This window comes from Hemicordylus capensis, chromosome 6 (assembly GCF_027244095.1).
Source record: "Hemicordylus capensis ecotype Gifberg chromosome 6, rHemCap1.1.pri, whole genome shotgun sequence".
In the NCBI taxonomy this organism is placed as follows: domain Eukaryota; kingdom Metazoa; phylum Chordata; class Lepidosauria; order Squamata; family Cordylidae; genus Hemicordylus; species Hemicordylus capensis.
Window position 1 is genome coordinate 39992865 of NC_069662.1, and position 25726 is coordinate 40018590.

Consider the following 25726-nt stretch of genomic DNA (forward strand, 5'->3'; position numbering starts at 1 on the left):
AAATGTCTGACTCCATTTAAAAACCACAAAAGTGGAAGCCTATGATGACTCCCTGGGGCAAGAATTCCAAAAGTGTGGCGCTGCCACTGAAGAGACGGCCAGCTTTGGTGTCCACCAAACAAAACTCAAATCAGCATCAGAGGGCCTACACTTTGGCCTGCCACTAATTCACTAATTCTGCTCAGGCAGGGTCATATGGAAGTAGGCAGTCCCTGAGACACCCTAATCCCAGACTGTGTTGGACTTTAAAGGCCCAAACCAGCACTTTGAATTCAGCCTGGAAGTGAGCACAGAGCCAGTATGGGTATAATATGGGACACTGGTCTGTTCCCCACTGCTTTCTGTGCTAATTGCAGCATCCAAGCTGCAGCCCCACAGAGAGAGTCTTGTAGTAGTCTAGCTTGGATATAACGTTGCATAGGTCACTGAGGCTCTCCCCACCCCGCCCAAAAGAATATGCCTCTTTTTTTTCCCCTCTTTTTTTTGCTTGTCATGAGGAGGAAAATTGTAATGCAGGACACTGAAACCCCACTCTCAACTTCTGGGGATCTTTGGTTCCCCTCCCCTAGCCTTGAGGTTCTTGCAGACGTTGCTGCTCATATGCTTCCCCGTATATCTTTGTAAGCATATGAACTAGACACTTCTTTTTAAAACAAAACAAAACTCAGGAAGCAGAATTCTGTTGCCATTTCTGCATTCTGTGCTCTTTTGCTCCCACAGAATCGCAAAATGTACACACACCTGCCCGCGTGGGCGCTTGTTGAAGCAACACCCACGCATGCCCCGAGTGTGATTGGACTTGGATAAAAGTCCTCCTTATAGATAGCCGAGCATTGTATTCAGCCTTCAACTCAATCTTATCAGGAGCATCTTCCTTCACGCCCGGATGCAACGGCTGCGTCTCTCTTAATTTGTTTGCATGTCCCCGTTAACGGGGCAAAGAACAGCAGCACCACGGGACAAAGTTAAAGGGCCGACTTCTTGGAGCGTCCCTAGCTGCACGGTGGCGGGGGTGGGGTGGGTAATGGATGTTCCTTCTCGGTTGCGGTCTCTCCCCTTTTGATCTGTGCCCAGGAGCCGTTCCTATTGGCTGCTCCCCTTGTGACGTGAGGGGACTGCGGGTGTCCTATGTAGCAAGCGCCGGGCTTAGTTTCCGTCTCTTTCGAGAGACCGGGAATCGCGGGGCTTCTCTGCAGCAGGGGCTGGCTGGGTGCGGGGGGGAGACGCGACAAGAACCCGGGCCTGTTTGGTCTCCCCCCCACCCCCCGCCGCCTCCCTTGGAGAAGGGGACAGCTCCCTCCTGGTCTCACTGCTAAGGGGGCTGGACTGGGAGGGAGGGAGAGCTTTTCCCCATTGACCGAAGCTCAAGAAGCGCCATGCAGTGAGCAAAGTTGAAGTCTGAACCGAAACTAGGCTCCCCCACCCCACCCTCTGCTTGTACTACCGAGATCCAATCCAAGAACGCACGTGAGTCTGCCGCACTTGGCGGAGGAGGGGGGCGGTGAAGGAGGGAGATCAGAATTAGCCAAGGGCAAAAGGGACGCAGGAGGCGCGGCGGGGGGGAGGGGGGAGCAGAAGGTGCTGGAAGAGGACCCTTAAGGCGCAGGCGGGGAGGAGGCAGGGGGGTGTTGGGAGGGAGATCAAGTCCAAGTGCTCTTGAGTAGCAAAGGGAATCTGGGGTCGGGGCGGGGGGAGGGGTGGCTAGCAGAGAAGTTGGGGAGCGGGAGAGAAGGGTCTAGCTGGTAGCTTCGTCTCCTGGGCAGGAGTGGGAATGAGGACCACAGGCCAGAAAGTGAGGATTTGGCTTTCTGGAGCATAATAGGCTAGAATTTTGTGTGTTTGTGTGTGCGCGTGTGCAAAGATGCTGAACATACACTTGACTATTGGGGCGTGGGTAGAGTTTATATTCTAGCCATTAAAACCTGCAGTCTGAGTCTTATAAAGCACTGCACTTTGACATTTATAAGCACCTGATTAATCTGTTGGGGAGGGAGAAGAATTCCCTATAGAAGGGTTAGCGCACTGGATGGGGATGATGAAAAGGGAGCTGGCAAGGACCCAGTGAGGTGGTTACTAGCCATTTGCACTGCAGTGTCCAGAGCATTTGGCATTGGCCTGAAGAGCGTTAGAGCAGGCGGATGCTTGTAGGAGTTGCCTTGAGGTTGCCACCCCACCCCGACTTAGGATATTTTTATCCCACCCTTTCTCCAAGGGGATCAGGGGAGTGTACCCTGCTCTCGCTCACATTTTATCCTCACAACAGCCCTGTGAGGTGGGTTAGGCTGAAAGTAGGCGAGTACCTAGGTCAGCCAGTGAACTTCACAACTCAGTGAGGATTTGATCTCATTCCAAATGTTGTCTAGACACCCTGGAATCAGAGCGCTGGCTGGGGTTGGGGGTGGGTGGGCAGGGAGGTGAGTTCTCCTCCCAAGCACCACTGCTTGGCTGGCATCTTTTAAAGTGAGTTGTGAGTTCACGAAACCCCACTTGACTTTGGACTTGATTGCCCATGGGGACTCAAGAATGGGTTTTTCAGGCTTGGCTTTCTGTCTTGGGAATGGAAAAGGCTTAGACCATTTTTTGAGGTGAGGGAGGCTCACTACTTATTTATCTATCATGGTTTTTATACCATGTGATATGTACATCTCTAGGCAGTGTGACAGCATTTTGAGAAGTGCTGGAAGAGAACAGTAGGTATGGTTTCACTAGCTGTCCCAGTCCATGGTCCAGGACCATGACACAGCATCAGCCTTGCTGAAGCCTGGATGGGGGAACTACCTGGGAACCCTATGGATGCTGCCTTGAATTCCATAGATTTAGAATGCTTGATCCTTCCCCTCACCAACAGCCTTTTTGTAAAAGGGGGGCAACTCTCACTAATGAGGGGACAGGACCTGGAGGGAGACCTCTCCCCATTTATCAAAGCCCCTTGGGTGGCCGGTGCAGGGGGAGGATCAAACTAGAGAGAGACAAATCAGATTCTGGGAGGTTTTGTAAGGCCAGCAATCCAGGATGTGGAGACACTCGTGCAGGAGAGCAAAGAATACAGATGGCAGTTTAAAGGCTCAGGAAGCAAAGAGGTGAAACTGATACTGTTAGCAACTTGGAGGTTGGGAGGAGATGCTGGGGAAACAGCTCAGCAGATTGGTCTGTCAGTCATCTGGAGTAGTCAGATGGGGAACTTCCAGTGTGAACAATGCAGGCCAGAGGAATCTGAGAAGTCGTGGGATTGTGAGATGGCTGTCAAAACTTGGGCTGAGGCGTCTGACTGTGCAGTGTGTCAGAGGGAAGAGGAGCTTAGGAGTACTCAAAGGAAGCAAGCCACAATGCCCATTGGTGTGCTGGGAAGCATGCAGCCAGAAGCAAGGTGGTGGTGTCTTTTGTTTTGTTTTTGTTTTGTTTTTACTTTTATATCCTGCTCTTCCTCCAAGGAGGAATACTTTTATATCTCCCTCCAAGGAGTGCAGAGCAGTATACAGGGTTATTTTTATCCCCACAACAACCCTGTGAGGTAGGTTAGGCTGTGAGGTTAGTGACTGGCCCAGAGTCACCTAGTGAGTTTTATAGCTGAATGGGGATTTGCACTCAGGTCTTCCAGGGCATAGTCCAACACTCGACTGCACTGGTTTCAAAGTGGCACTTTAAAAAAAAAAAAGGCAATGCATACCTTGCTGGTTTCCAAAGCTGCCTTGTGTATTGCTGATACTCCTGTTTTATAACTAGGAAAGTGAGATTAAAAGGGTGGCTTGTTAAAGCCCATGAGCTGAACAAAGATTTGAACCACGGACGTTTCAGACCCATGCTAAAGGATATTTAAATGAAACTGCAGGTTCTTTTTGGTGGCATTGTCAGAAGCAACAGCATCAGGAAGGAACATAGGAAGCTGCCGTATACTGAGTCAGACCATAAGTCCATCTCACTCATTTTTGTCTACACAGACTGACAGCGGCTTCTCCAAGGTTGCAGGCAGGAATCTCTCTCAGCCCTATCTTGGAGATGCCAGGGAAAGAACTTGGAGCCTAGATGCTCTTCCCAGAGCGGCTCCATCCCCTGAAGGGAATATCTTACAGTGCTCACACTTCTAGTCTCCCATTCATATGCAACCAGGGTGCACCCTGCTTAGCTAAGGGGACAATTCATGCTTGCTACTACAAGACCAGTTCTCCTCTCAGCTGGGACCAGCTCAGCTCTTTTCCAAGGCTTTTCGAATTGGTATATGTTAGGATTAACAGTGCAATAGGAATTATAGGAAAGGTAGAAACTTCTTTTCCAGTTGGTCCCTGTACCATAAGCAAGAAATAGTGTACTCTACCCTCTCCTTCCCAAATCTGAATTCTCTGCCAGAAAACTGCAGGATTATTTGTGTATACTGTGCACCATACAAATTATTTTGCATATTTGCCTATTTTGCACAATTCTATTTCAGGCCAGTCTATACAGGACTCTGAAGCCCTGGCTATTAGAAAAGATGTTCAAGCCATCCCCTCTGGCCACATCACTGATCATTGTCCATGCCTTTTCAAACCTATCTTACGTGTGTTGTTTTGGGCTTTTTTGCTACTGAAAGCTGAAATTATCAAAATACTAAATTATTTGCCAAATAATACCAGATCTTGTGTTTGAGTGATGAGTGCACCTGTGGAATACCCATAGCCATGGTCATAAGAAATGGTTTTTGCTGCCAAAAACATACTCCTAGATCAGTTGGGTCAGATGTCAGTCTGTGATAAAGGTGTTAACCAGTCACTGGAGGGTAAGGTTATAGAATGTGGTTAAATATGAGTTGTATCTTGATCTTAGCAAAAGATCCTGGCGGTTACTGGTGGTGGGGACCCAAGTGCAAATCTTCACTTTTTCAGCCCCCAATATTTATTTTTACACGTAGACACACTCGCCTTTCAATTCTAGTTACAGGATGCTCAAAGTAGCTATCAATTATCAAATTTAAAACACAGCAGGATGCTGTTTTGCTTGCATCCTCTGCCACACACTTCTCCATACATACACACCCATGCTGCCCTAATTGTTTGCTTTTTCCTCTTACCTCCTGGGCACCACCTAAGCCTCTACTCACCTTTCTGGTATCCCAGCTTAACTTTCCCCTTAATCAATCGCCTCTCTAGTTTCTCATCCCTTTGTCCTTGGAACATCCTATCCCATTTTCCTTCCTCCGCCTCGCTTTCTTTCCACACAACAAACTGCCATACAAATTTGCTACCCTCATGTTTTCCTAGCCTACTTTGGCAGAAAGGGATGGTGTTGAATTTAGGATGTGTTTTGACATGGTGGTTTAGACACCTTCAAATATAGCATCCTGGAGATCCTCCCTAAACAAGCAAGCTGTTTTTCTGGGCAGACGACCTTCCAATACAAATACAGGCTTCTCCATACAAAGTTTTATTTCATTCCCTATTAATTTCCCTACTTGCTTGCTTGCTTCTTCTTTGGGCTTCTCTCTTTTTCTGGGTCAAGTGTTTGGGTGTGTTTCTTTCCCTTCTGGGGACTCCCACAGACCAGCTGCCATCAAACAAGGCATGTGTTTATCTGTGGAAAAAGGGATTTCAGACTACACCAGCTCTTTCAAAGAAAAATCAACCAGTGAAAGCTAAATTTGGGCACCACTTGGATACCTTTTTGAATCCTTTCTGAAGCAAATATCCTTTCCCAAGCCTGTCACTGTTCTCCTTCACACACACACACAGAGTGGATGGCAGCAGATGCGTGTTAAGAACAAGTCCTGTTCCCAGTTTTGTGCTGAGCAATCCCTTCATTGACAGTCCTGAGTTCAGACTGCAGCTTTGTGGAGATACTCATGACTGTGTGCAAAGTGCTCCTTTTTGTCCTACCTCGCAGGATTGTTAGAAAAAGAAGAACTGTAAATGGTTTTGTGCTTAGGCCTAATTCTCTTTCTCACTTGTAAGTCAAACTACAGATGAGGGGTTCACATAAGAACAGCACCTTGGCCCATCCAGTTCATCATCCTGTTTCACACAGTGGCCCACTAGATGCCTCTGAGAAGTCCACAGGCAAGAGGTGAGGACATGCCCTCTCTCCTGCTCTTACTCGCCAGCAACTGGGATTTAGAGGCATCTTGCCTCCAAGTCTAGGGGTGGCCTATAGCCCTCAACAGGATTGCTCCTCCATACAAAGTTTCCTCCACACACAAAACTAGTATGTTGGAGCGAAGGTTTAGCTAGAACCTGACATGCTAGTTTTGTGAGGAGAGAATTTCTTTTTTCCACACAGGTACACTTATTCAAGCCACCTAATGGCGCAGCAGGGAAATGCTTACCTAACAAGCAGAAGATTGCTAGTTCAATCTGAGTTCAATTCCTGCCATCTCCAGTGAGCCATTTTTGGAAGGGCAGTATAGAAATTGAATGAATGGATGAATGAATGAATAGGATCTGGTAGCAGATGATGGGAAAGGCCTCTGTTGATGGCCCTGGAGTGTCACTGCCAGTCGGAGTAGATGACATTGCACTAGATGGATGCCTGATTCAGAATAAGGAACCTTCATGTGTTCAAAATATTAAACCCTCCACACATGCAACCCTCTCCTATTGACAAACGTCATGTTAGTGGATAAAGTCCCATTTTAAACCTATTTTTTGAAGAGAAGACGACTTATAAGGGCACCATGTCCACGTGTCCACCTCAAATAACTTTTGCATTTACAGTCCGTTGCAAACCAAATTCACATCACATGGGAGGGCGTCCCAGGTCAGAGTCACCCTGTTGGAAGGTGTGGAAAGTAAGCTCTGTTCATTCTACTCAGAACAGAGTAAAAGGATCATGCAATATGAATGGGTTGTATCGAGTAATGACAGGACGGTCTGATTTTTGAACATTTCAAATTGGACTACCTTTTTGAAGGGATCGCCAAAGTGATCAATGGAAGACAAATGTTCTTATCTCTTGCTTTGCTGTCTCAACTTTCTTTTCTCCCCACCCCCCCACCCCGCAACACTGCCAAGGTCTAGTTGTCCTTTAGGTGAATCTCTGGGCAAAGAGCAATTAGCAAGGTGAAGCTTTGCAACAGTCTGCTTGCTCCAGAGAAGGCTGCTTAAGGTCAGATGGATCTGCCATATGCAGACTGCTGCCTTTTTTGGTCGTCTTGTGCTCAGTGTCTCAAAAGAATTGTCGATTCATCTTGTAGCTTCCTTCTTCTTTTGAAAACCTTTTTAAAAGTTTAGGATTCTCCCCCTCCCTAGTTCTGAGCTATAGAGAGCAGCTTCCTCATGTGTCGCCTGTGTTTTGACTGCAAGCTAGTTAGTTGCTCATCGCAGATTAAGCAAGGGCAGGTGACACTTCGCCTTCACATTTGACTCAACTGTGCCTCTTAGAGTGGATGGCCTCTTACGCTCTACCAGGAAGGCATTTTGAAATCTAAAGTGCTTCATCTGCCACTCCTAGGAACCAGCGGTTTGCATTGGCAGTACATAGCAGAACATTGCTATTTTTGGTGGGGCGGAAAGTTGGTCTTATTTATTTATAGTTAAATTTGTATACCGCCTTTCATTAAAACAATCCCAAGGTGGTCTTAGGATCATAGGAAGCTGCCTTCTACCGAGTCAGACCATTGGTCCATCTAGCTCAGTATTGTCTACTCAGGCTGGCAGCGGCTTCTCCAAGGTTTCAGGCAGGAGTCTCTCTCAGCCCTGTCTTGGAGATGCCAGGGAGGGAACTTGGAACCTTCTGCAGGCAAGCATGCAGAAGCTCTTCCCGGAGCAGCCCCATCCCCTAAAGTTCCCACAGGAACATAGGAAGCTGCTATATACTGAGTCAGACCATTGGTCCATCTAGCTCAGTATTGTCTTCACAGACTGGCAGCGGCTTCTCCAAGGTTGCAGGCAGGAATCTCTCTCAGCCCTATCTTGGAGATGCCAGGGAGGGAACTTGGAATGTAGACGTTCTTCCCAGAGCGGCTCCATCCCCTAAGGGGAATTTCTTACAGTGCAAACAATTCTAGTCTCCCTTTCATATGCAACCAGGGCAGACCCTGCTTAGCTTAAGGGGACAAGTCATGCTTGCTACCACAAGACCACCTAATGGCGCAGCAGGGAAATGACTTGAAGCAGCGATATAGGAAGATGCTGAAAGGCATCATCTCATACTGTGTGGGAGGAGGCAATGGTAAACCCCTCCTGTATTCTACCAAAGACAACCACATGGCTCTGTGGGTGCCAGGAGTTGAAACCGACTTGACGGCACACTTTACCTTTACCACAAGACTAGCTCTCCTCTTCCTTTCGTCCTAGAGACAAGATGGGAACTTGTGGTAGTAAGCATGAATTGTCCCCTTTGCTAAGCAGGATTCACCTTGGTTTCCATTTGGATGGATGAATACATGTGAGCACTATCTGCTGCAAGATCCCTTCGATGACGGGGCTTTTAACTCAGCGGTAGAGCCACTGCTTTGCATGGAGATCCACTGCCAGTCAGTGGGGACAGTACTGAGCTAGATGGACCAATGTTCTGATTCGATATAAGGCATCTCCCTATGCTTCTATCCTTTCCTTTCCTTTCCTTCACATCAGCAATAGCATGATGTGGGCCACGTGGAGGAATTCTAAGGAAGAACTCAGCTTTATTCCCAGGCTGCCAGCCCTCACCCTGGCTGAGAGTTCCTGCTCCAAAATGAGTGGAAATGAATAGATCATGGGATATGGGGAACCTGTAATCAAATTCAAATGTCACTTGGGCCATAGACTTTAATCTGTGGCCACGGGCGTGTCACAGCTGTAAAGTGGGAATATTTTGTTGGATTTCCCAATCTGTTTGGTGAGGAACATAACCTGTAATGTCCTTGACTTATTCCCAGTGCTATAAAAAATGATAGCCAGCTGTTGGATGCTTTAGGTGTAGGGTGTCCTCCCTTCAGATCCAGGCTTGGGACTAAATAATGCATTGGGTCTTTTCAGGCTCTAACCTAGTGTACAAATTTCATCTCTGCTTCCTTCAATTGGTCCCTCTCTGCCAGGTACTACTCCATGTCTGTAGCTCCCTTTTGTGCGTTTTTTAAAAAAAAGTTTGATTCCACTCCCCAGTTTCGGATACGAAACTTGACAAATGTGTGTGTGATTTAGCTGAGCTGTAGAGAGCAGCTCACTAATGTTTATTTTAGTGGTGGTTTTGGGTGCAAGCCAAGAAGTTGCTCATCATGGGTTAAGTGAGGTGAAACATTATGGACATTGACTCAGTTCTGCCTCTTACTGCAAAGGGGACGCTTCTTAGCATTGTGTGTTCTTAATGAATGTTTCCATGAAGACTAATAAGGAAGCTTTTGTTCTCTCCTCGGTCTCTTTTTCCCCTTTGGTCCAAAGTCATCTGGACTTTGGATAATGTTACAAAATGAACTTGATCTTCATTTCTGATAGGCTCGTTTATTTTTGCTGTCATTTGCGGAAGAGTACCCCCTTGATGCAGCAGTAAGGCACTTGTAAATTAATGACTGCTTTAGCGAGAGCACCTATAACCCACGGCACAGAAAGTGCTGCACAGGAAGCCGGCAGCAGCTGTTTTAAGCTTTCAAAATATCCTGTGTTGTGCAATGCCTTCTTTATAGAATAAGACTGCAAGACTCCCCTGGAAGGTAAGAAAGCAATATGTTCCTAGTGCTTATTGTACAGCAGTCCTGAAGAATGCGTGTAGTGCTGGTAGTACTCTCTGTGCCTTGAAAAGAAAAGAAAAACTGGGATTTGTATAACTTGCACAATTTTATTTTGTGTTCAGCCTTTTTCAAACAAGCCACAAGGCCGCTGACAAATTACTTGTTTTGTTTTTAAAAAAATTTAAAATATGAAAGCTACAACATAACCTACAGCGATTCATCAGAACACCACCAAGAGAATTAATAGCAGCCATTAAGATGAATTCATGCCAGGTATCATGAAGTCCCAAAGCACACTAGAACAGTGCAGCCCAAAAAGCAACAGGGAGTAAGTGAAGTGCATATCCACCATCCACCCCTGCTAACTTGGCAGAGAGGCACCTTTTAATGTGGTGATTCTCTTTATTTAGCAGGGGGAGAGTAACTGGCCCTGTCCACCCCCAGCACAGTACCTCCAGTGACTGTTGCTAGTGTTTGGCTTATGTTTCTTTTGAGATTGTGAGCCCTTTGGGGACAGGGAGCCATATTTATTTATTTATTTATTATTCCTCTGTGTAAACTGCCCTGAGCCATTTTTGGAAGGGCGGTATAGAAATTGAATAATAATAATAACAAACATCTGCCACACAATACACCAGATATAACTGTAGTCAAGAAGAAAGAAAAACAAGTGAAAATAATCGACATAGCAATACCAGGGGATAGCAGAATAGAAGAAAAAGAAATAGAAAAAATCACCAAATACAAAGATCTACAAATTGAAATTGAAAGGCTGTGGCAGAAAAAGACCAAAATAATCCCAGTGGTAATTGATGCCCTGGGTGCAGTTCCAAAAGACCTTGAAGAGCACCTCAACACCTTAGGGGCCACAGAAATCACCATCAGCCAATTACAAAAAGCAACTTTACTGGGAACAGCCTATATTGTGCGACGATATCTATAACAACAGCAAGAACACTGATAACAAAATCCAGCCATCCCAGGTCCTTGGGAAGGACTCGATGTCTGGATAAAACAAACCAGCCAATAACACCTGTCTGACTGTGTAAATAATAATAATAATATCCTTAGGGAAGAAGGGCCACAGTGCTGATGCCGGTAGGAGTGGGCACACAGAGTGGAGTCTCTAAGAGAGATCTTAATGTGAGTAAGATTTAGCAGAAGGTCTTGATGAGGTGGGCTCCAGTGTTCCCTCTAACAGGGATTCCCGGAAGCTGTTGACTACAACTCCTAGTATCCCCAGCTGCAATAGCCTTTGCTTGGGGATTATGGGAGTTGTAGTCAACATCTGGGAATCCCTGTTAGAAGAAACACTGTTGAGCTCAAATGGAAGATAATAATAATAATTTGATTTCTATACCGCCCTTCCAAAAATGGCTCAGGGCGGTTTACATAGAGAAATAATAAATAAATAAGATGGAACCCTGTCCCCAAAGGGCTCACAATCTAAAAGAAACATAAGATAGACACCAGCAACAGTCACTGGAGGTACTGTGCTGGGGGTGGATAGGGCCAGTTACTCTCCCCCTGCTAAATAAAGAAAATCACCATGGTAAATGGTGCCTCTTTGCCAAGTTAGCAGGGCAAGATAATGATTGCAAGATAAAGATTGCTTTATGTGGCTTTATCATTTTTATCAACATCAATAATAATAATAATAATAATAATTATTATTATTATTATTATTTTATTGTTTTGTGTTTGTTTTGTTTATTTATACCCCACGCCTTCAGTGCACTACTGCTTGGGGCGGCTTTATTGGGAATGGAAAAAGATTTCAGCTGCTGAGATTTGCCTGGTGACCACTAGGAGTCCTGCTCAGTCCTCCTTATAGTGAATGGCAGTCAACCAGTGATTTTCACTATTTTCCAGGATGGGGCCACTTTATTAAAAAACAAAAACAAAAAAAACTTGCCACACGAGCTATTAACTATGGTGCCTAGGTTTAGGATATTCAGAGGTAGCATTATTTTAATGAAATCTCTATTTGTCCCAGGCAGCCCTATTCCTTGTGTTCTAAGTATATATGCAGGGAAGGAAGGAAGAAGCCCTTTTACCCACCTCTCCCCTGCCACAGAGTGTCCATTGTCCGACTCCTGAATTTTTGGGCTGGCTCTAAGACCCAAGGCCCTGCTCTCTAATGGCAGTGCCATGGGATCCAAGCTTCTTGAGGTCTTCAAAAGCCCTTGAGTGGTGGCTGCATGGTGGCCTATTTTCGCTACACTTCCTTCTGCATGCAACCTGGATATTACTGACTTTGATTACGTCCTTTGTGAAGTCGGTCCTTTGCTCAGGAGTCTGTCTACAGCTCCCTGGAGGTTGGCTTGCAGCACTCTTGCCTGTTAATGAGGGAATTGGGGCAAAGGGGGCGGGACTTTGGTCAAGGCTGCCATGAGATGTTTCTAACAGAGGAGAATGTTGGGCCCACATATGATGCTGCTGCTATGGAGCTACACGTCTTTTCTTGCCGTTCCAGGTGAAATGGCATGGGCCATGGGAGGAAGGCTGCGTTGCATGCCAACTAGAGGCTTCCATTAGCCCAAAGCTCACAAGATGCTGGGACACCAACAGCTGCCCTATTGGGAAAAGAGCATGCACACTTGGAGAGCGCCACAAGGGGTGATCCAGGGGTAAATAAAACTCTAGTGTGGTGTGTTGGCTAAGACACTGAGCTATGACGTAGGAAGCCCCCAATTTGACTTTCACTTCTTTCCTGCACTCGGTGGCTTTAGGCATGCCATCCATCCACTATTCCCTCTAACAGGGATTCCCAGATGTTGTTCACCACAACTCCCAGCATCCTCAGCTGCAGTGGCCTTTGGCTGGGGATTCTGGGAGTTGTAGTCAACAACATCTGGGAATCCCTGTTAGAGAGAACACTGCATCCATCCATCCATCCCCCCTCTCTGTCTCCCCATCTGAAAAATGGTGGCAGGGGAAATACCGGCTTACCTTACAGCAGGCTTTCCCAGCAGGCTTTTTTCATGGCCCTGTGCCTGCACCGTCTGTTCCAAGTAGGAGGATCTTCGACTCCACACACTTGGGATTTAGCACCCTATGATTCACTGGCTGGGCATGGCGCTGGGCTTGGGGAGAAAGGGAGCTAAATCAAATGGTTAAATCGAAAAGAGTGGGGGCGGGGGGGGCGTTGTCCTGGTGATTTTTATGTAAGTGTCCCTCAAGATGAGGAAGGTTGGGAAACACTGTCTTATAGGACTGTAAAGATTGCAGCAGGATAATATATGCAATGCACTTTGGGCACTCAAAAGCACTATACAAATGCACTTCCTGCCTATTTAAATGCTGGTTCTTTGTCATCCCATCCCAGTCTCCAAACATGGCATCATACTCTTTTGGGGCAAATAAATGGGGGGGGGGCAATGTTGCTTTCTGCCTATGAAGAGGCTACTCTGGTAGGAAGAGGTGATTCTTGATAGGCAGAGTCAACAGGGCTAGAGGGAAGGTTTTCACACACTGCAGTATCCGTGAGTACAGCCCTTTTATTGCCCCCATAAAAGTGAATACAGTCGTTGCGATTCACTCCTCTAGGCAAAAGCTCAGTGCTGCTGGTTTGCTTTATTATTTATTATTATTAATTTGATTTCTATACCGCCCTTCCAAAAATGCCTCAGAGTGGTTTACACAGAGAAATAATACATAAATAAGATGGCTCCCTGTCCCCAAAGGGCTCACAACCTAAAAAGAAACATAAGATAGACACCAGCAACAGTCACTGGAGGTACTGTGCTGGGGGTGGATAGGGCCAGTTACTCCCCCCCTGCTAAATAAAGAGAATCACCATGGTAAAAGGTTCCTCTTATTAGGAAATCATCTGCACTGAGCGTGGGGTTGCTGTTGTGTGGAGGGCAGCACTCCTGCTGGGTAGCCTGCTCTTACTGAATGGGATGGTTTTAGGGTTGTGTGATTTGTGTGTGCGCGCAGAATGTGAGATGCGCTGCCTCTCCCAAGGGTCCCTTCACTACCTCAACCCCCCGTAGATACCCCACTTGTAAAGACCATGGGTATTTTGCTAATCTCTTAAGAGCAACAGTAGGGGGATGTTAACTTAGCTGCACACTTTCGATAGTTTCTGGCCTTATACATATAGCCTAGACCAGGCCTGCTCAACTTTGGCCCCCCAGCTGTTTTTGGACTACAACTCCCATAATCCCTAGCCATAGCAGCCAATAGCTGGGAATTATGGGAGTTGTAGGCCAACATCTACAGGAGGGCCGAAATTGAGCAGGCCTGGCCTAGACGCATCCATCAACATCTTTATTTACTTAGTGTGTTGACAGACGCAGTCGGAAGCTACATAAGCGCAGAAGAGCCTTAAAATCTTTATTCTGTTTCCCCTTGCAGTGGTCACATGCAGCAGGCTGCTAAAGAGACTTTTTTGGAAGGGCAAGGCAGAGGATGACTTGGCCAAGGCTAGGCAGGGGAACCTGTGGCAGAGGTGACCGGGAGTGGAATCTAGACCCAAGTCCAGTTTGCTAGACTCCGGGGGTGCTCTCAAAAGCTTGCCTCAGGTGCCCGCTCCTTTTGTTCTTTGCAGCTCTGCTCCAGCTTGCCAGCATGAATGGGATGTGGAGATAATTGGACCTGTCTTTGCAGTTTGCCCTGCTTTTGTAGGAAGATAATTGACAGAAATAGGCGGCTGTGTGTGGTATAGCCCATCCCAGAAATTGGGCCAGGTCAAGTTGTCCCCAAGATTTTTTTCTTCAAAAAAGAAGAAAAATCCTTGCCTGCAGTGCCACGTATCGCTGTGTTTAATTGGTCGCATGTGGCATTGCTGACTCGGCCCATCCCACATGCTCTGCCTTGTGCTTGCCAAGTCGGGGGCAGCCTAGGACAGAGAACATCCTGTGAGACGGGGAAACACTCCAGCCGTTCCTGGTGTTCGAACTTCGCCATCTGCTGGAGCAGGGTTCCCACTGGTCTACCCCAGCAGCCGTGCTGTTCTTAAGGCAGCAGTTCTGATTTTTCTGTACCTGCAAGGAGGTGGAAGGAGAGAGGATGACACAAACTCCAGGCATTCATGGGAGTCCGCCTCCCTTCACCGCGGTCAGATCGGCTGCTTTAGGACATGCCTTGATCTTCACACTGCGGCCGTGGCCAGAACTTCGAGGCTGCAAGCCTTTCCTTGCAGAGCAGAATCTAGCTGCTGTCATTGGCATCAGCAGGGTGGACACACAATCCACCTTAACTGTTCTCACATTAAGCTGGTGCTCAGGACAAATATCTTGTCGCCCGACTCATTCTTCGGAGCCACATTATTTATTGCCAGAAATGTAATACACTGCTCTTCAGGCTGGAAGCTTTCAGAGCAGTGCCACAATTTAGGCTTGTATCCTGCAATTGCTGCCTCACTTTGAAATATTTCCACCCTTGTGAACACTATATTTCCACTATATTGTGAACACCCCTCCACCTGGGTGATCTGTTAGGTAGGAGCACTGATCTTGTGGGTAAAGGTAAAAAGTGTGCCGTTGAGTCGATGTCAACTCCTGGCGCCCACAGAGCCCTGTGGTTGTTTTTGGTAGAATACAGGAGGGGTTTACCATTGACATCTCCTGCACAGTGGTATCGCTGCTGCCCAATATAGGTGTTTCCCATAGGAAACATAGGTTAGGCTGAGAGAGAAGTGACTGGCCCATAATCTGGGAAACATACCAGCGGGAATCATCCGGCAACCTCCTGCTTGCTAATCAAGTCATTTCCGCACTGTGCCATTAGGTGGTGGTCTTGTGGGTAGTTAGCATGAATTGTTCCTGTGCCGGGTCTGCCTTGATTTGCATTTGGATGGGTGACTGCATGCGAGTGCTGTCAGATATTCCCCTTAGGCGACGAAGCTATAGGCTCAGTAGCAGAGCAGCTACTTAGTATGCAGAAGGCTCCAGATTCAATCCCTGGCATCTCCAGGTAAGGCTGGGAAAGAATCCTGCCTGAAGCCTTGGGAGAGCCGCTACCAGCAGACAATGCTGAGCTAGATGGACCAATGATCTGACTTGGTAGAAGGCAGCTTCCTATGTTTTATATTCATTCATTCATTCATTCATTTTATATCCCGTTCTTCCTCCAAGGAGCCCAGAGCGGTGTACAACATACTTAAGTTTCTCCTCACAACAACCCTGTGAAGTAGGTTGTGCTGAGAGAGAAGTGACTGGCTCAGAGTCACCCAGCAAGTATCATGGCTGAATGGGGATTTGAACTCGGGTCTCCCCAGTCCAAGTCAGCACTCTAACCACTACACCACGCTGTCTCTCCTACGTTCCTATTGGGATCTGTAAATCAGTTTAATTTGGTGGGCCTTCTGTATGATGCTGAATCTCTCACATTAATGTAGCCTCACTGGAAGGAGAAGGAGGCAGTTACAAATGCAGCACTGGACTGTCTTTCCAGCATTGCTTTGTCTCATGTGTGTGATGGGATGTTTTATATACACAAGTACTCCGTTCAGAATTCCCAAAGTCAGCCATGTAAATGGTCAAGCTGCACGTGGACGCCATGTAGTTTGCACATCTCGGGGTGCTCTGTACGGAAGCTTGGGTGTGTACAGACACACATCGTGTGTGTCGCCCAGCTGCTGTGGAAGCACACGCTACTTTAGCTCTCCTATTATCCTTCAGGCTTGGGGAAAGCCATCCTGTCTGACTGCAGTAGTTACTAGTTGTGCACACAGCACCAAATGGCTGACTTGTCTCACTAACCCAATCCATTCCTAGAGTAGTTTTACAATTCTTAGCATATGATATTCCTTTGAAAAAAGTACATATTTACAAATATGGCAAATATTTATATACCGCTTTCCAACAGAAGTCCCCAAAGCGGTTTTTATAGATAACATAAGAACAGCCCTGCTGGATCAGGCCCAAGGCCCATCTAGTCCAGCATCCTGTTTCACACGGTGACCCACCAGATGCCACTGGTATATAAACAGATAAATAAAATGGCTCCGTGTCCCCACAATCTAAAAAAGAAACATGAGATAGACACCAGCAACAGATACTGGAGGGATGCTGTGCTGGGTGTGGATAGGGCCAGTTGCTCTCCCCCTGCTGAATAAAGAGAATCACCACTTTTAAAAAGTGCCTCTCTGCTCAGTATTTCATTTAAATGAATATCCCTAGTCCGTACTGTATATTTGTCTTTGCCACAGCAAAGGCAGGAGAAAGCTGAGCTGCTTCCACTCTCCGAAATAACTGCTAATTTGGGGGTATGCTTGTATGCATTCTTAAGATTCTGTGTAGCATTTATTTCCTCTCAGAGATGATTGGAAACAGCAAAGAGACTTGTGGCAACTTTAATAGCTTGAGCTTTCATGGACTAGTGATCGTTCCTCAGAGGCAGTGAATTCGGATTCATCTGTCTTTTTGCACCTTTACACTTTCTGACCACAAGAGGCCAGTAGAGTGTAGCGAGAAGACTTGTCCTCCTGCTGAGACGCGCACACACCTCCATGAGTTTATGGCTGAAAACAAATTGTGCATGCATGTGATCCTAGCTGCCACATTTGACTTGATGCTGCATAATGTGCAGTCCTGCAGCATCCCAGATCCTTTCGAGCATCACCTTCAGGATTTCTAGCTACGTGACCTGCTTCTCTTTGACAAAATAACATTTGTTTGAATCCTTACGAACTTGGGTTCAGGTCCCTTCTCTAGCTTTGAGAAGTTACCATGGAAGAGTATAAGTGGGCTCCACTTATGTGTTCTCTTCTGGGCATGAGCAATACAAGCATCTGCCACCTCCTAAGACAATGAGAGCTAGCCTGGTGTAGTGGTTAGGGACTAGGAGACCCACATTCAAACCCCCACTTAGAAAGGGAGCTCACTGGGTGTTTTTGGACCAAATACACACACTCGGCCTAACCCACCTCACAGAGTGGTGTTTGGGCCAAAAGCCACGGGGAATCCTGTATGCCACCCTGAGCTCAGAGGTAAAAACGTTAATAATGGCCAACTTGCTGCACACCCACAAGTCACTGTAGGGAAGGGCTACAAGCCCACAGGGCGCTTCCAGGAGCCCTTCAATGATGGCACGTTGCAAAGCCAAGGGGAGATGGGTGGTTTTTTGCTTCTCTCCTCTCCCTCCAAATGCCCTTTACGCTTGCAGGGCTGGGTCCCTGAGGGCAGCGTGGCCCAGAGTTGCCAATCATGTCAACCGCTTTATGGCAACCTATGGATGGCCAATAAAACCTGTGCATCAGCCAATAACTGTTAGGGTTCTAAGTTGGGGAGGGCAGTGGTTCATCCCAGAAGCAAGAAGACTGAGTGGGAGACCTTGAAGGAAAGACATCCAGAAGGGAAAGCACCAAGTTTGAGTTGGTGGTTGCTGCAGCATCTGATGACCACCTGGAAGCAGTCAAACAGAGGACAAATTGGGATGGGAATGGATCACTATCTCTTTGCCTTGAAAGAAGCCCTCCCCAATCTAGGGCTTGCCAGGTTTGAATCCTGAATGTACTACTCCTCTTGAGGGATACATAGAAGGCAGGATATCGCCAGTGTTTCACAGTGCGCCAGTGATGGAGAAACCAGGTCTGGTGCGTTCTCTCCACTGAAGGTTCAGGAGCATTCAAATTCTCACCTGTTCCACTTTACGTCGAGATTTTTCTGGACCTAGCAATCACGTGCTAACAAGATGTAGAAAATAAGCAAGTATTTTATATGGAAGTTCTGTTTGGAGTGGGTGATGCTTGGTCTAGCATCTAGGGGAGTCTTGATGTATGAATGATAAGAATTCTACAGCAGTTAGCGGAGCTATCTGGGAGGAAATGTTGGGGCAGAATGTCGGGTTTCCCCCTGCACATAGGAAAGGAACTGAAGGAACAGGCTGGGCTCAGCAAAGTATTGTTCACAAAAGTTGTGATTTATGATTTCATTGGCAGCAAAGGCCTCATGCAGAGTGGGTGTCAGCACTGGGGGATGCACCGAGTTAGCCACTAAAGCACTGAAGATGAAAAGGTGCTTCGAGGGTATCGGGCTGCGATGCTTTCTGAAGGTGAGCATGATTCTCAGAAAACAGGATAGTTGAAAGGAAGTGAAGATCTCACAATTATTGATTGCACCCACACGGTGGGGTCCAATCAGGTTCAAGCTTATGCCTCCATAGGCTAAAGGGCCAAAGCCCCAATACTTTCAGTACTATTGTCAGCTGTTCGCTTACCTGCTTTGCCTCTACCACCTGCAATCTCTAGGCCACACCTCTCTCTCTCCTCATTGGTTGGCACTCCTCATTTCTGATTGGCAGGCTGAATCTGTGTAAGGGAGTGTGGTGGCAGAAGTGCAGGTAAGTGAGTGAGGTAAAAGGTGCATGACTGGAAATGGTGTGGGAGAAAGTAAAAGACAAAACGCTGAAAGGTTTTGCCAGTGCTCCTAGTAGCTTCATAATAATGAGGACTAGTCCCTTTATTATTATTTAATTCAAAGCTAAACATCTCAGGATGGCCACTTCTGCACCACCCTGTGCATGCAGAGGGGCGGTCATGATAAACAGAGATGTGCATATTTCAGATCTTCAGGGCATCCTGAAGTTCTCGGCTGTCACATCGCTGTCCTTTTGGGACAGGGGCATGGAAGTTTCAAGGGCAGTAATCGCCTTGCTCGCTAAAGTACACAACTGAGATTAAGAGACGCAAGCCCTGATCCCCTTTACTGGCAGGCTAAGCCTCTTATGGGCAGAGTTGAAGATATATGAGGAAAAGATTATGGTCCCAGCAAAGCTTGAAGGATGCCCAAAAAGGCAGGTCGGCGGCAACGATTTATCTAAGTGGCTCACTTGAGATTGCTGCATTCCCAGCTTTGCTCCCCTCTCAGCTCATTAGGCATTTGTCATCACGGTGGGGTTTCCATAAGAAAATGGAAAGCCGGTCACCGATATTCAAGGCAGAGAGGTGAAAAATATTGCATGGTCCGTGGAAACTAGTGCATGGCTGTACTGTGAATGGCAGACTCTGTTGCATTCTTCCATGTCTACAAGTATGCTAAAGAATCCAAAGCCACTAGTCCTTTGCAAATGCAAGCGTTGAAAAGGCAGGGATGTCTGCTCTGCTTCACCAGACAGGGACATAGGAAGCTGCCATCATGAAGTCGGACTATTGGTCCATCTGTCTCAGTAGTGCCTACACTGACTAGCAGCAGCTCTCCAGACTCTTAGACAGGGGTCTTTCCCAGGCCTACCTGGAGATGCTGCCAGGGGTTGGACCTGGGACCTTCTGCATGCTGAACAGATGCTCTGCCACTGAGCTGTGCCTGCATCCCCCATCAGGGACCAGAGGCAACCTGGAGAGGACCTGCAGTCACTGAGTAGGATTCCCCTAACTTGCCAGTGCTATTTTAGCTTTCCTCCACCCCCACAACCCTAGCAGTCTGCTTCATATGACTAGACCAAAATAAGCAAGTTATTTGCTTATTCAATTATTGGCTGGCTTCAGTTATTTCCAAGAATTATTATGAACGTTTTGCTTTGTCTAGGGCAAAACAGAGCTTCCAGTTTGCACAAAAATCTCCACATATGAAAAGGAGTCTGCTGGGAATGTCTGGCTTCATGCATATGCTTTTGTAAGCTTGATCTGCCCTTTCGGATTCCCCAGAAACCCTTCTGCAGTTCCCAGAGCCAGTTAGGGTAGAAATGAGGAAAGGAAGCAAAGCTGGAATCAGAGAGAGCAATTTGCAGAGCTAAAATGCCCAATTAGGTCTCTGTAGACCCAGTAGCGTGTGCATGTTGCCACTTATTCCCTCACGCTTGGTTCCCTCACCAGGAGAAAGGCCCTGTAGAGCATGTAACATGTAGAGCATGTATATGCCTGTTGTAGAGAGCATGAAACAGACTCTAATGAATGGAAATGCATCGGTGCACATACAAGCAGCCTCCATTAATGGGTCTTATGTCTGTTGCAGGATGGGAACATGGCTGCCACTCAGCCCCCCAAATACCTCCTCATTTTTGACTTTGATGAAACCATCGTCAATGAGAACAGCGATGACTCCATCATCCACGCCCTTCCTGGGAAGCAGCTCCCGGAGTCCATCCGCCAAACCTACCGGGAGGGTTTCTACAACGATTACATGCAGGGGGTCCTGAAGTACATGGGAGATCAAGGGGTGAAGATGACGGATTTCAAAGCGATCTATGAAAAGATCCCGCTCTCTCCGGGCATGCGTGATCTCTTCCAGTTCCTCTCCAAACAGCAGGACCTCTTTGAGATCATCCTCATCTCCGATGCCAACATGTTTGGGATTGAGTGTGCCTTGAAGGCTGCCAGGGCTTACTCCCTCTTCCGCAAAATCTTCAGCAACCCTTCTAGCTTTGACAAAAGGGGTTACTTCACCCTAGGTCCTTATCACTCACACAGTTGCCCCCGGTGCCCAGCCAACATGTGCAAACGCAAGATCCTGACGGAATACCTGGCGGAGAGAGCTCAGGAAGGAGCCAGATTCGAGAGGGTCTTCTACATCGGAGATGGAGCCAATGACTTCTGCCCATCTGTGGCTATGAAGGCAACTGATGTTGCGTTTCCGAGAAAAGGCTATCCGATGCACCAACTGACCTTGGAGATGGAAAAAAATCAACCGGGGGCCTATCAGGCCGCTGTAGTCCCTTGGGACTCGGCTGTAGAAGTTTGCAGCTACCTCCAAGAAGTTCTCAAGAAGAAATGTTGAGCAGGAGAATGTGGTGGAAGAAGCCGCTGCTCTTGATCCAGCAAACGAGCAGTTTTGGAAAGAGAATCTTTGAATTATTAACAGCACCTCTCTCTCTCTCTCTCATGCTCAGCTCAGACACTCTTGAGTTTTCTCCCTCTTGACACTCAAAACCTCTGTCTCTGGATTTCCTTTCCATTGGTCTCGAGATAAGGGCTCTCTATGCAGTTAGGAAATCCACTCAAGGAAGGATGGGTGGGTGATTGGCCATTTAATTTTTTTGTTCTTATTTTTTTTCAACTGCTTTTGCATTCCCCAAAGTCACTAAACTATTTCTTCTTGGTCTGGTTCTCAGAAGGCCTATGGGCAATGTTTCTGTGGCCAGCCATAAGAACAGCCCTGCTGCATCAAGCCACAGGCAAGAAGTGAGGGCATGCGCTCTCTCCTGCTGTTGCTCCCCTGCAACTGGTAATCAGAGGCATCTTGCCTCTAAGGCTGGAGGCGGCTTATAGCCAGCAGACTAGTAGCCATGGATAGACCGGTCCTCCATGAATTTGTCTAAGCCCTGTTTAAATGCATCCAAGCTAGTGGTCACCACATCCCATAGCAGAGACTTCCATAGATTATGTGTGAAAAAGTACTTCCTTTTGTCGGTCCTAAATTTCCTGGTCATCAATTTTATGGGATGACCCCTGGTTCTAGTGTTGTGAGAAAAGAAGAAACATTTCTCTCTATCCACTTTCTCTACCCCATGCATAATTTTATACACCTCTATCATGACTCCCTGTAGTAACCTCTTTTCCAAACTAAAAAGCCCCAGATGCTGTAGCCTTGCCTTATAAGGAAGGTGCTCCACACCCCTGATCATTTTGGTTACCCTCTTCTGCATCTTTTCCAGTTCTACTGTGTCCTCCTTAAGATAGGGTGACCAGAACTGTACACAGTACTCCATATGTGGCTGCACTATAGATTTGTTTAAGGGCATTTTAATATTAACATTTTTATTTTCAGTCCCCTTCCTAGTGATCCCTAGCATGAAACTGGCCTTTTTCACAGCTGCTGCACACTGAGTTGACACTTTCAACGAGCTGTCCACCATAATCCCAAATTCTCTCTCCTGGTCAGTCACTGACAGCTCAGACCCCATCAGTGTATATGTGAAGTTGGAGTGTTTGCCCCAACATGCATCTCTTTACACTTGCTTAGATTGAAGCGCATTTGCCATTTTGTGGCCCACTCACCCAGTTTGGAGAGATCTGTTTTGGATTTCACTACCCTAGTGTCATCTGCAAATTTGGCCACTTCCCTGCTTACCCCAATTTCTAGATCACTTATGAATAAGTTAAAGAGCACTGATCCCAGTACAGATCCCTGGGGGACCTCACTTCTTACTTTCCTCCATTGTGAAAACTGTCCATTTATTCCTACCCTCTGTTTCCTGTCCTTCAACCAGTTACCAATCCACAATTGAGCCTGTCCCATTAGCCCATGACTACTAAGTTTACTCAAGAGCCTTTGGTAAGGAACTCTGTCAAAAACTTTTTGGAAGTCCAAGTATACTGTGTCAATTGGATCACCTTTATCTGCATGCCTGTTGACACTCTCAAAGAACTCCAAAAGGTCCGTGAAGCAAAACTTGCCCTTGCGGAAGCCATCCTTCAGTAAGGCCTGTTCTTCTATGTTTGACAATTTTGTCCTTAAATATGCTTTCCATCAATTTACCCAGCACAGAAGTTAAGCTAACTGGACGGTAGTTTCCTGGATCCCTTTTTGAAAATCAGAGTCACATTAGCTACTTTCCAGCCCTCTGGTATAGAGCCTAACTGTAGGGACAAGTTACATGTTTCTGCTAGGGGGTCAGCAATTTCACATTTGAGTTCCTTACAATCTCTTGGGTGGATGCATCTGCCCCTGGCTTTTTTTTTTTAGTTTTTCAAGGCTGTTTTAGAACATCCTCTCTTGTTGCCTCAAACTGGTCCACTTCTTCAGCCTCCAAGCCTGAGAAGCTCAGTTCCAGAGTGGGTATGTGGTCAGTATCCTCCGCCATGAAGCCAGATGCAAAGAACTCAATTCAGCTTTGCTACAATCTCCTTATCCTTGATCCCTTTCACGCTCTCATCACCTAAGGCTCCAAGCATTTAACTAGTCACAGCTGAGCAGATGTTACAATAAGTCTTCTCCCTGCAGTCTCAAGACCTGCCCCATCCATTAACATGACATAATCTTCTTTTATTGTTCTAAATGGGGAGAAAAGTAGGGGTGCTAGTATTTCCAGGCAGGAAAAAGAAAGCTCATGATTCTAATTGGGCACAGCTGCTTGGGGCAAGAACTGGTCAGTTTTAATGGTGTTGTCAGATTAGTGGCCAACATTCTGCACAGTCTATCCTCAGTGGTAGGAAGCTGCCGAGACTACTGTGCAAATAAGACAGCCCTGGAGATGTGGCAGAGGCAAAATGTTGCAAATCTCCTTAAAACAGTTTGTACAGGGGTAGTCAGTACCACCTGGAGGGACAAATGTTCATTGTGGTTTTCGACAAGGTCTAACTTGAGTTCTTGACATCTAGAGAAGGAAAATAGGTGATAGTACTGCAGTACTTTCAGCTCTGTGTGTTGTCATGCTTTTATTGTCCTGACCATCTGGCCTGCAGTGTTTAAATGTGCAGTGGTCTTTAAAAGTTTTAAAAACACAAAAAACTACTACAAAATGTGTTCAATGTCATAGGACTAGAAAACTGAAAATTGGCAGGAATGTCCTCCAAAGATTACGCCATGGAGAGCATACAATTGCCCTTACCCTGATCCTAACCCTTTTTTTCTGTGCCAAAGTACCTGCAATTTTACCCTAAACAATGCTGTCGCCTATTTTCCATCTCTGGGGGTGTAGACTGCCAAAAATCACTATGGGCATCTGTCCCTGGAGACGGTAATGGCCAGTTAGTCTCATGGACTAAGTGTACGGGCACTTGCATCTCGCTACATCCATGGTTTCCATTGCTGCTTCTTATATGCATAGCAGTCCTTGTGGCTTCCTACTGCCAAAGTCAGACTGTGCAGAATATTGACGTGTTCTTGCTACATTTCATTGCACTTTTGTCCCTTGCTGACCTTGTACTAATCTTTGCACATTCATTGCCGATTTAATTTTCCCTACTCATTTTGTGTGATTGAACCTCCTTCCTCCCCAGTAAATTGGGGGTGGGGGATGGGGGTGGAACGGACAGGAACATGAAATATTTGAATGTCTGGCTTAGGCTCATCATCTGAAATCAACAGAACTCTTTCTCAAGCTGTTCAACATGGCACTTGTTGAACAAGTGCCATGTTGCCACTTCATGATCTATAATTTTTTAAAGGGTTGATCTCTGCTAAATATTGATATTGGTTTTATACCAGGTTTCCTGCTGTGGTTTCTCCCAAAGTATCTTGGGAATTGTAGTTTGCTGAGGGTGCTGAGCATTCTGTTAGAAATCCCTAGACCCTTAACCAAACTCCAGTTCTCTGGGAAGAGAGGATGATCTGCCCAAATGTTTTAGTGATGGCTGAAAAGGGGCAGGACAAAGACTGGCAAGAGGGACCATGCAAAACATTCAACCAGACCAGATTTGGGAAAGTTTTTTGTATCCTCCATAAGAGCCAACGTTTCACACCACCACGTGGAAGTGTGCTAAATTGCAACCATGGGTGATGGGTCATGGGGTATGATGTTAATTGTGCCCCATGATCTGCAGCAGATTGCACCTAAAGGCATTACTGTGGGTGCACCATAGCTCCTGCAAAAATCTTCATTTTATTGGACTGCAGCCTCCTGTCTCAATCTCCAGTTGCTTCCCCAGAAACTACCTGGATGCCTTTGTCCTTCAACTGCGGTCTGCTTCTCCATTCCAGATTTCATAACCAGGCTGTCTACCTGTGTCTGTGTTTCTTGATCCAATGTATGTATTCAGTTTTCTCTGCAATGCTCCTTTTTTTTGCTGTTTGCCTCTTTTGCCTTTTGTCTTTGTTTTGTCCATTCCCTTTGGAACTTAAAAGCCATGGAAACTCTTTTGTAAGCAAAACAAAGATCCAGCAAGTAATTCTAACTTTGAGTTGCATTTCATATACTGTGTGGGTATTTAGCAGAAATGGCATGCTCGGCCTCTGCGTTTTCAACTCGTCTCCATGGCTACCAGTTTTGTCCCCACAGCTACCAGAGTTCTCCTGCTACATGACGTGTTTGAATTCTGCTCTGCCTTGGTAACAGTATTTGGGATTGCCCCTCCTATTCTCCCTACCACCACTTGTCACAGGGGCCGCTACCTCCTTTCTCATAAAGTAGCTTCCCAGCCAGTGCAAAATCCCTTGCCATTGGAAATCCTTCTGACATTGTCTCCTGACCCTCTCCAAAAGAATGAATCAAGTGGCAGAGAATTGGTGTGGGAATATGTGTCCTTCAGATTGTCCTCCTTTTGCATAAGGCAAAGTGTACTGGCTG

The 25726-nt window shown here is 46.6% G+C and overlaps 1 protein-coding gene across 3 annotated transcripts; it reads left to right on the top strand.

The window, feature by feature from the left end:
- The first annotated feature begins 1135 nt into the window (after positions 1-1135).
- Positions 1136-25334, top strand: PHOSPHO1 (phosphoethanolamine/phosphocholine phosphatase 1). Of its 3 annotated transcripts, XM_053265671.1 has the most exons (3): positions 1136-1467; positions 18504-18616; positions 20515-25334. In XM_053265671.1, exons 2-3 carry the CDS (start codon positions 18572-18574, stop codon positions 21274-21276), a joined length of 807 nt encoding a protein of 268 aa, XP_053121646.1. In that variant the 5' UTR covers positions 1136-1467; positions 18504-18571; the 3' UTR covers positions 21277-25334. The 3 variants fall into 3 exon arrangements, with proteins under 3 accessions (XP_053121646.1, XP_053121648.1, XP_053121647.1); XM_053265673.1 differs by lacking the exons at positions 1136-1467; positions 18504-18616 and adding an exon at positions 14028-14142; XM_053265672.1 differs by lacking the exons at positions 1136-1467; positions 18504-18616 and adding an exon at positions 18640-18904.
- Positions 25335-25726: the final 392 nt, after the last annotated feature.

Excerpts from the sequence above, each read along its gene's own strand:
- PHOSPHO1 (XM_053265671.1), top strand. The coding sequence starts at position 18,572 with ATGAAAAGGTGCTTCGAGGGTATCGGGCTGCGATGCTTTCTGAAG. Across the intron at positions 18,617-20,514 it reads GGCTGCGATGCTTTCTGAAG|GATGGGAACATGGCTGCCAC; the intron begins GTGAGCATGATT and ends TGTCTGTTGCAG.